The sequence below is a fragment of the Phodopus roborovskii genome, unplaced genomic scaffold (genome assembly GCF_943737965.1).
Source record: "Phodopus roborovskii unplaced genomic scaffold, PHOROB, whole genome shotgun sequence".
Classification (NCBI taxonomy): domain Eukaryota; kingdom Metazoa; phylum Chordata; class Mammalia; order Rodentia; family Cricetidae; genus Phodopus; species Phodopus roborovskii.
Window position 1 is genome coordinate 22,852,221 of NW_026125397.1, and position 16,793 is coordinate 22,869,013.

The following is a 16,793-nucleotide window of genomic DNA, read 5'->3' on the forward strand; positions in this document are numbered from 1 at the left end:
TTCACTGTGTATCACTGGCTGTCCTGGAACTCATTATATAGATTAGGCTGACCTTGAACTCTCATAGCCTCTGCCTCCCCAGTGCTGTGATTAAAGGCATGCACCACCACACCTGGTAGTTTCTTGAATATATAAATATTGTTGTAATAATTTTGAAGCTTCTGCTTACTAAGTTGATCATCTGTATAATTTCTTGGCTCATTTTTGTGATTTTTTTTCTTCTGATAATTGATTATATTGTGTCTTTAAAATACCGTTTCAGCACTGGGCCGGCCTGCTTTTTTGTACATTATTTGTTAGATTTTTCTGAAGTCTTCATGCTGTTAATTTTTCATTAGATACCAGACACTGGACTTTACTTTGTCCTGGTAATTGTATTTCTAGAAATTTCTTGAGTTGTATTCTACCATATTGTTAACTTTTTTGAAATAGTCAAATTCTTTAAAGGTTTATTTTTATTTTAGAAATTTCTTTTGTTATATTCTGCCATCTTGTTAATTTATTTGAAATAGTCTATTACTGTATTTTTATTCTTTGTTAGGTAGGAATAGAGCAAATTTTGGAGCTAATTTTACTGAAGCAATAACCTCATAAATTATTCTTCCCGAGAGTCTGTAAGGTTGCCTACTTTCTTTCTGGATGAATTAGCATAGTAGAATTGTTCAGTCTGGTTACTACATGACAGAACAGTGTAGTCAGAGTCAGGTATCAAAACAAGGAAGTAACTATATTCACAGAGCCCACTAAGCAAGACGACATTGTGTCTTGCTTGGGGGCTGAGTGAGGAGTTGCTCCTATATGTGATCAATGAGGATGCTCAGCCTGTGAGTGGCTTCTTAGGTCTGAGTGATGAAAGCCTGGGAGGCTGCCTTTTCACAGTCACACACCAGATGACGCACATTTAATTCTCACCACCCAGTCTGTAGATGGTTTTCCGTTTTGCATTTTCAAGAACCTAGATCATTATTTCTTTGGGCTATTCTTGTTATTTATTGATTTGTTCATGAATAGTTTTAGATACAGGTAGCTGCCCTCAGGTCCTCTTGTTGATCATCAAACTCATGGTAATGAAAGACATTTCATATTCTTACTTGACAGTTGTGGAAGGTACGAGTCAGGTGAGTTTAAATAAGGAGTGTGTGTTTGCCTTTGCTTTGAGTAGCTGCCTTTCATGTTCGGGTAGATTACACCTGAGCATGTGCAGATGTTCTCGCTGAAGACTGTAGGGGGACTCCGCAGATCTGCTCTACTTCCTCCCCTCGCTCCCTCCCCTCTGTTACTCAGTCTGCCAGTGTCTGACAAGCTTGACCTTTGTTCCCGCCAGGGAGATTACCATTTTCATGTGGGCTCTTGTCCCCCTGCTTCCTAGAGATTGTGAGTGGAAAATTTTCCTTTCTGAGGTACTACTATCCTGTACAGCTAATGTGTAGTGTTTAAAAACCGTTTGGCTCAGCAGTTAAGAGCACCGGCTGCTCTGTTACAGGATCCAAATTCGATTCCCAGCTCCCACATGGTGGCTCACAAGTGCTGTAACTGCAGTCAGGGTTGCTCTGCAGGCCCCAGGTAGGCCTGTGGTACACAAGCAGAACATACGTCGTAGACGTAGACACACCCAGTTTAAAATAGAAGAGTGTATTTAAAGAAACCTTATTTTATATGTTTTTCTTTTTCCCTTCAGTTATATGACAGAGGGAAAAATCCATTCCCAATTATTTCATCTATACCCGAAGCCCTTTCCACTAAGTTTTTAAAGACTCAGCTCAAAAACTGTTTTCTCCACAGTATTTCATATTCTGTTTTCTAGTAAGAATTCCTTGACTATAAAGAACAAAGGCTATTTCAAAGAAAATTCTGGAGGCTGGAGAGATGGCTGAGTGACTATGGGCACTTACTGCTTTTGCAGAGCACTCAAGTTGGATTCTCAGTACTTCTTGCCAGGTGGCTACCTAGAACTCCAGCTCTTGGGGGATCCGATGCCTCTGCCATCTGTGAACACCTGCACTCATGTGCACATGCCCCCCACCCCACACACACATACAACACACACACTATATATATTCCTATATAGATATGCCAGAGATTGGGGGTTTTCAGATTAGGAATTTAAGAGTAATTTGGTCAAGGTTCTAATGTAAAAAACCACAAACAGTTACAAGACGAGGAAATACTGGAAAGCTGGGGTGTGGTGGACACATGTGATCTCTGAGTTGAAGAGCAGCCTGGTCTATGTACTAAGTTCCGGGTCATCCAAGGCTACGGCCCTGTCTTTAAAAAAAGGGGGTGGGTGGGTGGGTGTGGGATGCTAGAAATCAGAAGCACTACAACAAATGAAGAATAGCTTTGATGGGCTCAGCAGAAAAGCACACAGAATATTTGAAGTGATAAAGGCTGGAATTAATGGCAGATACTAAGCCACAGATTTAGGATAGGATCAGTAAATGTTCTCAGAAAATGTATACCTAGATATACAATATTCAAACTGCAGGAAATCAAAGGAAAAGAAAAATTATAAACGGAGTGAATTGCCATTGTTATAAGGGATGGGAGAGATAGATTTGAAATACTGTTGTATGGTGTCTGCATCACTTGCAAAACTGACATGTCTGAAGGTGAGTTAGACTAGTAAAATGTATACTTCCAGTTTGCATTATACTCTGGGTAATACATTTCTGCCTAAAACTTTATCTTGTGAATTTTGTAATGTATTGTTTTCTTAGCCTTCTCAGTGATCGTTTATGTTAGTGGAGGTCAGTGGGCTGTCAGTTCAGGGCTCTTATTAAAGGTAGTCCTAAGAGAACTCCTTTTAAATTCATACATGAAGTTGTAGGATATAAGATATGGGTAGAGGGTTTTAAAGAATGGGACAATTGTGTGCTGCTTTTTGTGGGGGCTAGAGTAATGATTACATACTACAGCAATTTAGTTTTTATTGTTTTGGGAAAGTTTTTCCACATTGGCAAGTCTTTAACTTTTTGGTTGTTTAATGGTGATTGAACCTCTATAAATTGACAAAATATAATGTGGTCGAAGGTTTAATACTACACTTAATATATCTCTAAATGAAAACGAAGACTTATAAGTGGCATTAGTGAGTTAAGTATTGTTTTCCCCATGCATTCATAGTTTCTTTTATAAATCCAGTGCTTTTGTTAAACATATCAATTCTAATGGCATATACAAAGTTAAGCCTTCTTATTAGAAAAAAAATATAGATAGATTTAAACATTTTAATAGCTTTGTTAAGCTGTAATTCATATACCATATGACTCACCTAATATGTACAAGTTCATGGTCTCTAATACATTCAGAGTTGGGAAGTCAGCACCATGATTGTAGAACATTTCCATCACTCAGAAATATCATCCATACCCCAGAACAGTTACTACTATTTTTTTTTTTTTTTAAATCAATGCCCTAAGCATGAGTAACCTTATTTTCCTGCCTCAAAAATATGTCTGTTCTGGGCATTTCTTATAAATGGAATCACATGTAGTTTTTTGTGTGTGCCTGGCTTCAGGGTTCATCCATATGGTATCATGGTATCATATATCAGCCTTTTTTTTTTTCATCAATGAATAACATTTTTGTCAATGCATATTTTACGTTATATTGATCTTGTTAGTTGATGGGCAAGTGAAATTGTTTCTATCTTTTGACTATTATAATGTTGCTATGAATGCTCATAGTGTTTTGTGTAGATAGGCAGTGTATGAGATTTTCATTTTTTCTGTAAATCTTGTTTTTTATTCTGTATTTTAACTGTCTTGGTGGATATTGAAGTAGTATTCATTGTGGGTTTGACTTGCGTTTTACTGATAGTTACTGGTGTTGAACATCTTTTCATGTGCTTTTTGTCCATTCATGCATCCTCTCTGTAAAACGTTTATTTGGATCCATTGCTTATGATGCTATTCATTTTTTTTTTTCATTCTTAAAAAAAAATCGGGATTTATTTTCAAGGAGTATAGATGTACTCTGGCTCATTGTAAAGAGGATGCAGTCTATGGCTGGTTGGTACCTCTACCTGTGTACTTGTGATGAGGAAAACACAATCGGACTATGAACTGGAGAAAGCTACTTACCTCATGGCATCTAGGAAGCCTAGAAAAGAGGAGAAGCTGGGATCCCATCCTCTTGGAGGATGTGCATATGGTGATGAAACTCCTTCTACAAAGCTTCATACCCTGAGAATTTCTGTCACCTTCCAGAAGTGCCATAGGCTGAGAACTTCACCTCAAAATGTGGTAAATATTTAGGGACATTCAAGATTTAAACTAGGAAACACATTTTAAAATAGGGTTCTCTTTTTTATTACTGAGTTAATAAGAGTTTTTTACTCTAGATAAAAATTATATACTAGATACATACTAGAATAAGAATTCTTCTTATTCTGTGGGCTTTTAAAATTTCTTGTAGAAATATAAATTTAATGGCCTTTAGTATTCAGGTACCATACAAAGTAGTTGAACAATTTGCTAGACTTACTGATGATCTTAATTGCCCTTAGTATTTTGTAATCATATTTTTTTAATTAAAAAATTACTTGTGTTGTTTTATATGTATGGGTATTTTGCAAGCATATGTGACTGTGTACCTTGTGTGCCTAGTGGCTGTGAGGATCCCTTGAGATTGGAGTTGCTCAATTATGAACTGCCATATGGGTGCTGGGATTTGGACTTCAGGGCCTCTGGAGGATCAGGGTGTTTGTTCTTTACCCCCTGAAAATCTAGGCATTTACAAAAACAAATTAACTAGATGTGTTTGTCTTGATTTCTTTATACCATTGTTTAAAGTTTCTAAGATAAATTTTAAAATCATAACCAGAATGCTAGTTTTACTTAGAGATCTGATTTTTTTATCTTAAGATTGAAAACCCACAAAAATTAATGTGTGATCATTCTGACCAAAACATCTGAACACAATTTTTGTTCACAAAGCTACAAGTTCACCTTTGCCTAAGGTTAACAAACAGTCATTTTAATGACATTTATTATGAAGTATACATTTTCTTAGGGATTCAATCATGGAACTTCTGTTAGCCATTCATTCATTCATTCATTCATTCATTCATTCATTCATAGCATGCTTTACAAAAAAGGAAACGATATGTCACAGTGTAGGGCTTTTGGCAGTATACAAACTGAGTTTTATAGTTACTAAAATTGAAGGTAATTACTGATTCCTCCTGTGTAATAATGCCTTTAAATTAAATGAGCTTCTAGGTATTAACTAAACGTGTTTCTGCTGCATTAGGCACTAAAGAAGACTTGTGATATGTCTTGCTCATTTCTTGCAGTTGTTCATCTAGGGACAGGGTCTTTGATCCACTTCATCCTACAACCCTCACAGAAAGAGGGAGATGGGAGGGCATTATGTTCCCATTGTTAGCACTGGAAAGAGATTATAAGGAGAGTATGAGATAGAACAAACAATGTTCTACAGCTTCAATTGCAAGCCCTCTTCCGAGGCATTCCAAGGGCATTTTGGTCACAGGAAGGCATAGTGGCAGAAGCATGAGACCACTGGTCATACTGTGTTTCCAGTAAGCAGCAGAGAGAGATGGATGAGCCTCAGACTGTGGGGCCCCAGCTTATTGTGCTGCTCACGGTTAGGGTAGGTCTTCTCAACTCAGTTAACATCCACCTTCAAAGACATCCCCAGAGGCTTGTCTCTTAGAGGGTTCTAGACCCCATCCAGTTGGCAGTCAAGATCAACCATCACAGCCACTGAGCGGAGGGTTACAGTCTGAACTATAGTGGGTCGTACACTCGCGTCTAACTCTGTAGTTTTGTATCTCCCACTTAGTATTTGTCTCTTGTGTGTTTTGTCTTTGTACCCATCACAGCCTTATATGTTAAATAGCTGGGTGTTTTTGTTTTTTGTGTGTTCTTTTATTTCCCTTACTGTTTCTTACACAGTTTTTAAGGTTCCTTTATTTGTGGCTATTAAACTTCCCGATCGTAAAGTGGCGTTTTTTACTTGGATTAACCCTATGCAATTTTACTGTACAGTTATGCTCAGCTACGGGTATATTCTCTTCTCCTTTCTTTGTGCTGTTGTCATCATTCAAAGTAATCTTTCTACCTCATACCCCTCAGTATAATTGTTTGTTTGTTTTTCGAGACGGGTTTCTCTGTATTGCTTTGAACACTAGCTCTGTAGACCAGCCTGCCTCTGCCTCCCGGGTGCTGGGATTGAAGGGTTACGCCACCAATGCCTGGCCCCTCAATATAATTTTATAATTGTGGCTTTATGTTCTTTTATATATATAGATGAAACTGTATTTGTCTTGTCTGTGTATTTGTCTATGTGGTCACCTTAGTCCTTGCTCCTTGTTTGTGTGGATTTCAGTCACTGCATATTTTCATTGCTACCTGAATTAAAACGCCCTTTGGTAATTCTGTTAGGACAGTCTGGCTCCTAACAAATTACCTCATTTTGTTTACCAAGGAATGTCTTAACCCCCCCCCCCCACAACACTGTCCCCCACTCTCTCTTGGTAGCTGTCATCCCCAATCCCTTTCACACTCCATGGTTTCTAAATAAGCCATCTATGAATCTCACTGAAGCAATTTGTATGTGATGACATTTTTCTTCTGCTGCTTAAAAATATGTCTTTGTCTTTTGGCAGTTTGATCATGATATGTTCAGATGTGGCTTTCTTTGAGTTTGCCTTACATTAAATCTCCTAAGTTTTTTGATACTCATTTTTTAATTAGACGTTTGTTAGTCATCATTCCTTCAAATACTCTCCCTGCTTCGCTTTCCCGTCCCCTCGTTCTGAGACTCATATTCTGTTTGCAAGTGGCATGCTTGATGGTATCCCAAAGATCTCTTGAACTTCATTTTTTAAAATTCCTTTTTATTTCTCAGGTTTGAGAATCTTAATTGCCCTCTTTTCAACTTCTCTATTTTATTTTTAAAATAGTTCAAGGGCAAGACACTAGCTGTGCTCAATATTTGAACAGTTTACCTGGAGATAGACTTAGATCCACCTGCTAAGGGTCTAGTATAAAGGGGACCACCACACTTCTTGCATGCCAATTGCTAGTGCTTCTGACTGGCCAGCTGGAAAATGAGGTTCCCATGACCTACTCTCCTCATGTTTCATTAGTCTGCTAGAGCACCTGACAGAACGCAAAGAAACAGTTTCTCTAGTATAAAGAATATTACAAGGGAACAGGGGAATAAACAGATTAAAGAGAGACGGGGAAAGGGGGTAGGCAGAGTTGCCATGCCTCTTAGGGCATGCTTCCCTTTAGGAACTTCTGAGTGTTAAACAACCCACAGGGTCTTCAGACCCAGCCCTTTGAGCTTTTGCTGCTCTCTCATCACATGGACTTGAACAGTCCTATCATTGGATGTTAGCTACCATCTCAGCGTTCAGCCTCTTTGCCCTCCCTGGAGGTGGGGCTAAGTTCCAGCCTTCCCTGTTTGTGGTTGATTCCTCCAGCAATCAGATCTGCATGCAGCCCACAGGGACACAAAACACAAAAAAGAATGGGCAGGTATGTGGTGTGGGAGTAAAGTACTTCCCTAGCATGAGCCAGACTCTGGGCTTTCATCAACAGCACGGTGCAATGAACAAAAACCAAAGACACCACTTTACAGGAACACATACATAGTCTTCCTCGAATCACAAAATCTTACCCTCTGAAATAATTTCAGCTATTTTTCTTCTCCAAGTCCCAAGTTTCTATTTAGTTCATTTTCATATTTCCTATGTTTTCACTGGTATTTTCCATTTAGTAAGATGTGTTCTCATACTTTGCTTCTGTTTTCTGCTTCCTTTAGTTTTTGAAATAGTAGTAGTGCCTGGTTATGAAGTTTTTGTCCAGTAGGTTCAGGTTATAGCATGCATCATCAAGGACAGTCTTTCTGAATTGCTTTCCTTACTCCTGTCTATAAGTCCACATTTTTCTGTCTTATTTATAATATTTTCTATGAAAACTAGATATTTTAAAGATAGTTGCCATTATTTAAGTCAGATTTTCCACACCTTCAGTGTTTGTATTTGTTTGTTCTTAGTGTTTTAGTTATTTTGCTGACAGAGTTTTGCATAGTTTCCATTCTTAGATCATTCTGCATAGCTAGCATAATACAGTTAATGATTGACCAGCTATTTTTTTTTTTTTTTTAATATTTTGAACTAGCTTTTCTGAAAGCTTTTAAAAAATGTTTTTGTTTGAGAATTTTGTACATTATGTTTTGGTCATATTACTTCCTCTTCCCCATCTTCTTCCAGATCCTTCTGTACCTCCCTACATACAACCCCAAATTTATGTTCTTCCTCTCAAAACAAAACAACACCCCCCAAACAAAACAAAACCACAACAAACAAGCAAACAAAAACCCCATGGAGTTGGATTTGTATTGACCACTTACTCAGTGTCATTCCATTGAAGAAAACTGACTCTCCCTCTCCAATCCAGTAATTATCAGATGTGAATAGCTTCTTGGCTAGGAGGGGGCGTTTTGCCCATTCTCCTCCACCTAGCATTGTCCCAGCTTTCACGAAAGGATACCTGTGTGTTTCTTGAGACACAGGTGGAAGTAGAGCCTTCTTAGGGCTTTCCTGGGCACATGCAAGGCCTATGAATGTGCATAGCCTTCAGAATTCCTTGGACTACCTTACTACTTTAGAAGCCCCCCCCCCCGTGTGTGTGTGTGTCTGTCTGTCTGTCTGTCTGTCTGTCTGTCTGTCTGTCTGTCTCCTCTCTTGAGTGTACCATCCTGTTACGAGCAGTTTTTTCTGCAAGCCTGCTCCCTCAGCCGCATCAGCCCCAAATAACACGCAGAGGCGCTGTATTAGATATAAAGCTGTTGGCCTGTTACTAGCATTTCTTATTGGCTAGCTGTCTTAAATATTAACCCATGTCTATTAATCTTAGTGTTTCCTGTCGTCTTATCTTGCTGGAGAGAGGGTCCAGACCTCTGCTCTCTCAAGTCTCTACATGTTGAATCTCCTCCTGCTTCTCCCTGAATCCTCCTTGTCTCCTAGTCCTGCCTATCTTGCTTTTCTATTGACCAACAGTGCTTTATTCATTAACCAGTAAAGAAACATATTTACAGAATGACATCTCCCATCATCTCCTCTTTTCTGTCTTAAAAAAACGGGTTTTAAGATAATAAGACAGTTATCAAATAAGAACCACAGTTAATAATGTTTAGTCCATTAAAATTTAGCAAGATTTAAAGAAAATATTCCATCATCTATCCTGTCTTTGTGAGTCTAAAGTCTTATATGTAACTTATCTTTAATCCTAACTAAGGAAAACAATAACCTTAACTATCTGTCTTCAACTCACTGCCTGGTCAGTCACCTGACGTTCTTCTGTAATGTTCCTTCTTCAGCCTATGGGCCATAGTGTGTCTGACAGACTCCTCAGCAAAGCAGGAAATTTCAGAATGTCCCACCTGTGTTGGCAGTTTGTCAGTCACTTTTCTCTGTGTCCTGCAGACTGTCTGGCAGACTCTTCCATGAAGCAGGAACTCTGTAGCAATGTCCATCTTGTATCCGCAGTCACTTTCCTGTGGGTCCTGCATGTCCGGTTTATACAGCACAAAGTCAAACAGTCCAGACAAGAGCAGTATCTTGTCCAAATGGCTAGTCTTGTCATATTGAAAGCAAACTCCATAACCTATTTCTTCGATGTCCATCTTCCTTTCTGACACAGGTGGTGTTGCCAGGAGCAGTTACGTCTCACTGTCAAGAAAAACCCTAAACCATTTTAAATGCCATCTTCTGTAGGTCTTTGAAAGGTTTGAAGAATGCCTATTCATCTCAAATACATCTCTGTATATCTAGAAAACCTAACTCACCTAACTATAAGTTTTTGACTATCATAGGTAACTATCTACAATCTGTACTTACATTTTTAAGTGAGCTATATAAACACAACACCTAAACAATAGGAGAAATACACACATCACAAAATTGTCCTTAAATTTGTATCAATAAATGAAAATCCATTCCAAAACAAAGTATTCATTTCTATACCAAAATCCCCTTTTTACCCCTAAAAAGAGATTGGTTGTGATCATTAACCATTTATAACCAAGCCAATTTAAATGAAAACAAACATTTATAGACAATATTTGAGAATTTGAATGTCATTCTTTCCAAACTGCTTCCTGCTGGTAAGGGGCGCGGTCATGGGGATCCTAAGAAGACACAGAAATCTTGGCTGTAGTCTATAAGGCTGCCTTGTCCCAGCTGATTTGAATGTTGGATCACCTGGGACGTTGCTTCAGGGGGTTTTGCTTGATCAAAGCATATTAGTCTGGAAAGAATCCACAGCTTTTCCTCTTTGGTGGAAATAAAAATAGAAATTCTTTTCCCCAGTAACCTGTCCTTAAACTTTGGAAGTCAAAGCATTCTTAAAATATATAAATTGGATTGACCCAGCAGCATTTCTTTTAGCAATTGTTGCTATTTCCGCAGCAGTCAAACCATACAAAGACAACACAGTGGCATACAGTATCCAGACCCTCGGTGTGCTTTCCACCTTCAAGTGGCATTTTTATCACTCTTTTTTTTTTTCTAACATCTAACATTGGCATTGAAGAGTTGTTTAATGAATAGAAAACTTATAGCTGTTTTTATGAATGAAGGAACCAGTTATGCTCATTATTAGTAACACAAGTATATTTTAGACAATTGTATGACTAGACTCTTGAAATGACAAAAATAATGAGAATGGCAAAGCTCTATTTACAACAGGAGAAAATGAAATGTGTAACATCATCATAGGTTATAGATGTCTCTCTATTCAGGGAAATATAATGCAACACGATGTGTTGCTGACATTGACAGACTTTGGTATAGTACTAGATAATGTGTGGTTTAGACTTTGAAGTCTGTGAAGTCTCTTGGGCAGCATATTTAACTTATAACAAAAGCAGTCAATCATACAGCATTATTCAAGATAGGATGTGGAGATTCTCAGTGAAAGAAACATTTGTTACAACAATAGGTAATTAAGTTTGCTACAAAATCTGTACCATAATTCAAATATTTTGAAATTTTTGTATTGCTTTCAATGTTTTTACTATTGCTAGTTATACTTTCATTTCATCTCTATATTTATATACAAACAATATCTATTTAAACATAATTAGGATGAACTCTATTCTACCACATTTTGCCAGGTGTTTGAAAACCATTATGGAACAAATTTTGCCAAATAATTCCTTAAATACCTTTGTTAGAGCTTCTGGATTAGACAATTTTTTTTCAAAGTGGAAGTTCAAAACAGAAAAATTTGAGTACTGGCAAGATGATGGCTTAGCAGTTAAGAGGACCTGAGTTCCTAGCACTCACATTTGGCAACTCATATTTACCTGTGTCTATGCAGAAGAATCCTGTATCTATGGCCCCCAGGTATACCCACACATACTACACACACACACACACACACACACACACACACACACACACACACACACACACAATTAAAAATAAGAAAAAATTAAAATTTGTTGTGATATTAGGTTTTAACTTAAGTGATTCAAAAATTGTTACCACAAAATAAGTATGCAAGGTGATAGATGTATTAATTAACCTAATTTAATAATTACATGCACTGTAAAATTCTGTTTTTAATTATAAATTATATCTTTCTAAGATGTCTGGAGACAAGGAAATAAATGTTTCCTAAGATCTATATGTCATCTAGAAATAGTAAATACCCTAAATCTTTAAGAATCCAGTATAATTTGTTAGGTTAAAATACTTACTTTTATGAATTTTATAAAAATATCCTTAGAAGAATGCTGTATGTATAACATCGGTTAGTGTAGTGTAGTGGACAGGTTCCTGAACTGCAGGCAAGGCTCCTCACTAGGCTACAACTCTCCTCCATACTACCAGTTATCTACCTGTGGACGCCTTAGCTACTGAATTTAGATTGCTTTCTCTAAGTGTAGCCTAATCCTGACCAGTGAAGTTGAAATGCAATAGTTTATGCCTAATAAGACTTTGCTGACCTGTGGTCCCACACAGTTATATGAGGTAGAGGTGTTATTAGGCGGCAGATATGGTTTATACCTTGTAAAGATAAACAGTGCTTTTATGGATTTTTACAGTAAAAACTGCTGCTATAAAGCAGTTGATTTACATATTTGCCTTTGTACAAGTCTCTGTATCTTTTGAGTTTCTTGTTTTGTTTCTCATTTTCTATGATGCCCATTCCATATTAGAGTTGTTAGTATTATAATGCCAAGGAATTCATGTGTAGTTGTTTGGTGTGCACCAAGTTGTTTGGTATGTTTGGTGAGGCACCAGGCCGTCCCTAGGGACCAGGGAAAGGTTGGTCTTTGTTGATGCAGTCAGTATGGCTGTGCACGGGACTGGAAGAAGTAGCCAGGATGGGAAATTAAATAAACTAGAATTCTTAATCAGAATGCCTATCTCTCCCTATATCACAGTCAGGGTTTTCATGGATTGTTTTTTTCTTCAGATAATGTTCAGGCTTTTACTTCATTCTTTTGTCCCTGAGCAGTTATTCTATTTTGTTGAACATTCTTTCATTTTGTATTTAATAAACACATTGCAAGTGTTTTGCACTTGAGTCCTAAAATTACTGTGTTCCTTCAAACATAAACAGTTCCTATCAAGAATTTGTCATCAAATGAGTCAAGGAAACAATTTTAAACAAGAGTTGAGAAGTTAAAAGATTAAGGAAGCCAACATTAACTTTTTTAGAAATTGAGTGTTTAGGGGTTGGGCAGATGGCACAGAGGCTGGTCTTTCAGAGGACCTGAGTTCAGTTCCCAGCATCACACGGTGGCTCACAACCATCTGTAATGAGATCTGGCGCCCTCTTCTGGCCTGCAGGCATACTTAATCTTAAAAAAATAAATCAATCTTACAAAAAAGTTATTTAATGTTGAATGATTGGTTTCTGGTTTTGTCAGTTTGCTTTCAGATCTAACTTACCTTGGTTACTAAAACACTATATGCCTTAGACCAGTGACTCTCAACCTATGTGACCCCAAAGGGTCACATCAGATATAGTGTATATCATATATTTGCATTACAATTCTTAACAGTAGCAAAATTACAATTATGAAGTAACAACAAAATAACTTTATGGATTTTGGAATTACCATAGCATGAGAAGCTATATTAAAGGTTGAGAACTTCAACTATGTTTGCCCGTGTGATGCTTGGCAAAGTTGTCCCTAAGTTTTAGAAAGAAATAGGCGTAGAACATTTAGCCTGGTGCCTTCTGTGCTGTTCCTACCTCCCCCTAAATCATAAATTCCCAGGGTTTTGAAATTCTAAAGTTATGAATAGGAAAATAATTTGATTCCTTTAATAGCAGAAAATGTGAAAAGTGGTATACAGTTGTTTTTAAAGAAAGTTAATTAATGGCACTCAAAATTTGTAATTGTTTCTCTTAAGCACTTTAACCAAAATTCCATTAAGATATGTGGATCATAAAAAGTACTATCTTAGGTTCTTACAGTTGCTGGTGGCTCTGTAAATCACTGGTGTTTATTTGTGAACTTACAGGAAACATTTCTGTCCCTCCACACCCTTCAACCTCTAGTTTAGCATATTTGCTGTTAATTCAATTGTGGTTTATATTATGAGGGTAGTTTTTTAAAACTTTCATTCACGAGATATTTAGAAAGCATGTAAGCAGGTCATTAGTAGATTACTATCTTTTCTTAAGATCCACTCATTAGCCGGGTGTTGGTGGCACATACCTTTAGTCCCAGCACTTGGGAGGCAGAGGCAGGTGGATCTCTGTGAGTTCGGAGCCAGCCTGGTTGGTTTACAGAGCGAGTTTCAGGCTCTAAAGCAACAGAGAGAAACCCTGTCTCCAAAATGAAAAAAATAAAATAAAATAAAAATCCAGTCACTCATTATAACCAATTTTCGTTATTTGAAGAATTTTAAACTATATTTTTAAGAAGTAATTTTATTTCTAAATAAATTTGCTATATAACTTGCTTTTAATTTAAAATACTTTTTTCCTTTGGAATTAAGTTTCATAAATAGAAAATAAATTTTCAGTGTAGAGACAGCACAGTTTTCTAAGTTTTCAAAGACAGGATAGCAGGTAGTTCGAATCAGAATATTACAGCTCACAGCTGGTTATGTAGATCAGTGACAGAGGACTTGCCTCACACACATGAAACTGTAGTTATCAAAGTGTGGCTCCAGCACTAAAGTAATGATCAGAATATTGTGGCCTAGGAAATCTAGATCCTAATCTCTTTTGAAATTGACTCTCCTAGTATTGTTCTACCTTGTGTAATCACTTGTAGATGTGTTGTTTGTGTTTGTAACAAGACCTTAAAGACAGCTGGGTAGTTGTGATGGTGCACATCTCTACTCCCGCCCTCTGGAGGCAGAGACAGGTTGGATCTGTGAGTTCCAGGACATTGAGGGCTACATAAAGAGCCCCTGTCTAGGGGTGGGGGAACAAATATTACTTATAATCAAATGTCCGCAGTATTTTCTATATGCTTTTTATAAATCTAAGCCAGAAATGGGAAATAGTGAGCAATAAACTAGCCACTTCTACCAAAAGAAAAGGTCAAGTGATCAGAGTGAGCGAAGGTGATGGGTCCAAAGAAGCTTGGGAATCGCCCTGACAGGGACGGTGCAGTGGTAGTGAGCACAGGCAGCAAGGTAACCCGGGGTGTGCTGTTCTGTCCCTGCTCTTCCCTGCTTGAATCAGACACCCGGCGCTCACCAAGGGCAGGCACCGAGTGATCTGAGGACAGCAGCCACTCCACAGCCTGCCCGGCTCGTGGAAGTAAGGGCGCCTCTGCTTGCTGTTTTTGTGATTTAACGTTGTCATGGACTTTGTTTTTTGTTTTTCTTCTCCTTTTGAGTCTTACTAGTAGTTCTTTGTATTCAAAAATGGCTTAGTTTATACATGTGTATTCATGAGAGCCTGCATGAATTAATTTATGTGCACCCCATGTGTTCAGGAGCTCATGGAGGCCTCAAGAGGGTTAGGTCCTGGGAACTAAACCCAAATCTCTCGAGAGCAGCGAGACCTGAGCCATCTCTCTAGCCCATTATTTCTTTCTGTATCTTGCCTGTGCCCAAGTAGAGTGCTGGTGAGTCAGTACCGTTTTTGCATCTAAAAAGTGTGCCTTCCTGTTGGCTTTTCATTTTTTGGGTCTTCCACTCCCGTCACATTGTATCTCCCTGTAAAACCATTCCATCAGATAGGAATTTGAAATATGCAGAAGTCTACTTCTGTTATATACAATTGATTTATAAGTTGTTTTGTTCCTAACAGCAAAATTTTACCCTTATTTCCCTTCCTATCCCCAATAGAAAACTTTTATACACTGGAACTCTTTTTTTCTATTCTGTCTCCTAGAACTGTCTCTGTCTTAGGGAAACCTCTCTGGTAAAAACATTAATGCAGAGAGGTGGTCGTTGGTTTTTGTGAATATTTACAGTGACTTTTGTAAGCTTTGTAATACTTTGATTCAGTGAGATACATAAAACTAGTCAGATTGTAATAATAAAGTAGCTACATATCTTTTCACCAAAACTGTACAGCATTTAAATAGTATACTACAGTGCTTATGATTACAAAATGCTTACAAATACTTTACTGTTACATATGGTTAAGGTAGGTGGCTATGGACTAATTTTCTTCTCCTACCTTACATAAACTATGTTGCAGTTAGAACATTTGAACGACTTGCATTCTGAATGTGACATTGTTACATGCGTTTCAAGACTAAACTTTATAATGTGTTACATTTTAGGTCAGAAGACATGTCTTCATCTACATGGCATCTTTCCTTACCTCTATGTGCCATATGATGGTTATGGACAGCAGCCAGAAAGCCATCTTTCTCAGATGGCGCTCAGTATCGACAGAGCACTTAATGTGGCCTTAGGCAATCCATCTTCCACTGCTCAGCATGTGTTCAAAGTGTCATTAGTATCAGGAATGTAAGTATATGATATTATCCTTTAAATTTTGCTTCTCTGTATTTCTTTTGTTACTTTAATTAGAGGAAAACACTCAAATGAAATATATTTTGTCCATACTAGTTTTACTTTCATAGTAACGGCGCTATGGTGAATTTCTTTTTAATGCATTGCAAGGTAACTTTTTACTGGAATGAAAAATAAATGGCTACCAGTTCTTGTTTTAAACTTTCCCATATCTCTGCTTCCTTGAGATGAAGAAATTCATGGAATTCGTATTTACTCTTTTCTGTATATACTCTTCTAGGTCCTTGGAATGTTGCTCTGCTTGTTACTGTACCAGACACCCGAGACAATCAATTTATAAAGAGAAAATATTTCATTTGGGGTACAGTCTGTAGATTCCATTTATATGTTCACGACCCATTGCTCTGGTTGCTGTGGGTCTGTGTCGAGAGACTCCATCATTACAGGAACATGTAGCTGAACAAACTACTCACCATAGGCCAGGACACAGGAGCGGAAAAGAGACTAGTTCCTTAAATCCCTTTGAGAATGTGCTCCTGATGACCTAACCCTCCCTCTAAACTGCACCCTTTACAGGCACCTTCTCAGTAGGGCCTTTAACTGATGGACCTTTGGAGGACATCCAAGATCTTAACTATTTTACCTGTGTATTTCTAATAACAAGAAGAAGGTAATAATCAGGACATACTACATGAAATAGACTTATTTATCAGTTGCATTGTAATTGGTATAGAAAGAAAGAAGATAGAAAAGTGTAAGAAGAATGGGAGACTTTTAGCTGTTGTAGATAGGACGCTCAGAAAGGATCTCAGTGATGAGATCAGTGATGTTGCTATGGATATAAAAT

General features: G+C 37.7%; 1 protein-coding gene across 1 annotated transcript in view; it reads left to right on the forward strand.

Moving 5' to 3' along the window:
- Positions 1-16,793, forward strand: part of Rev3l (REV3 like, DNA directed polymerase zeta catalytic subunit) — a 133,915-nt gene that overhangs the window by 26,002 nt on the left and 91,120 nt on the right. The window contains exon 2 of the mRNA XM_051175551.1: positions 15,751-15,940. Within this exon, the coding sequence (XP_051031508.1) occupies positions 15,751-15,940 (190 nt within the window). The remainder of the gene's footprint in view (positions 1-15,750; positions 15,941-16,793) is intronic.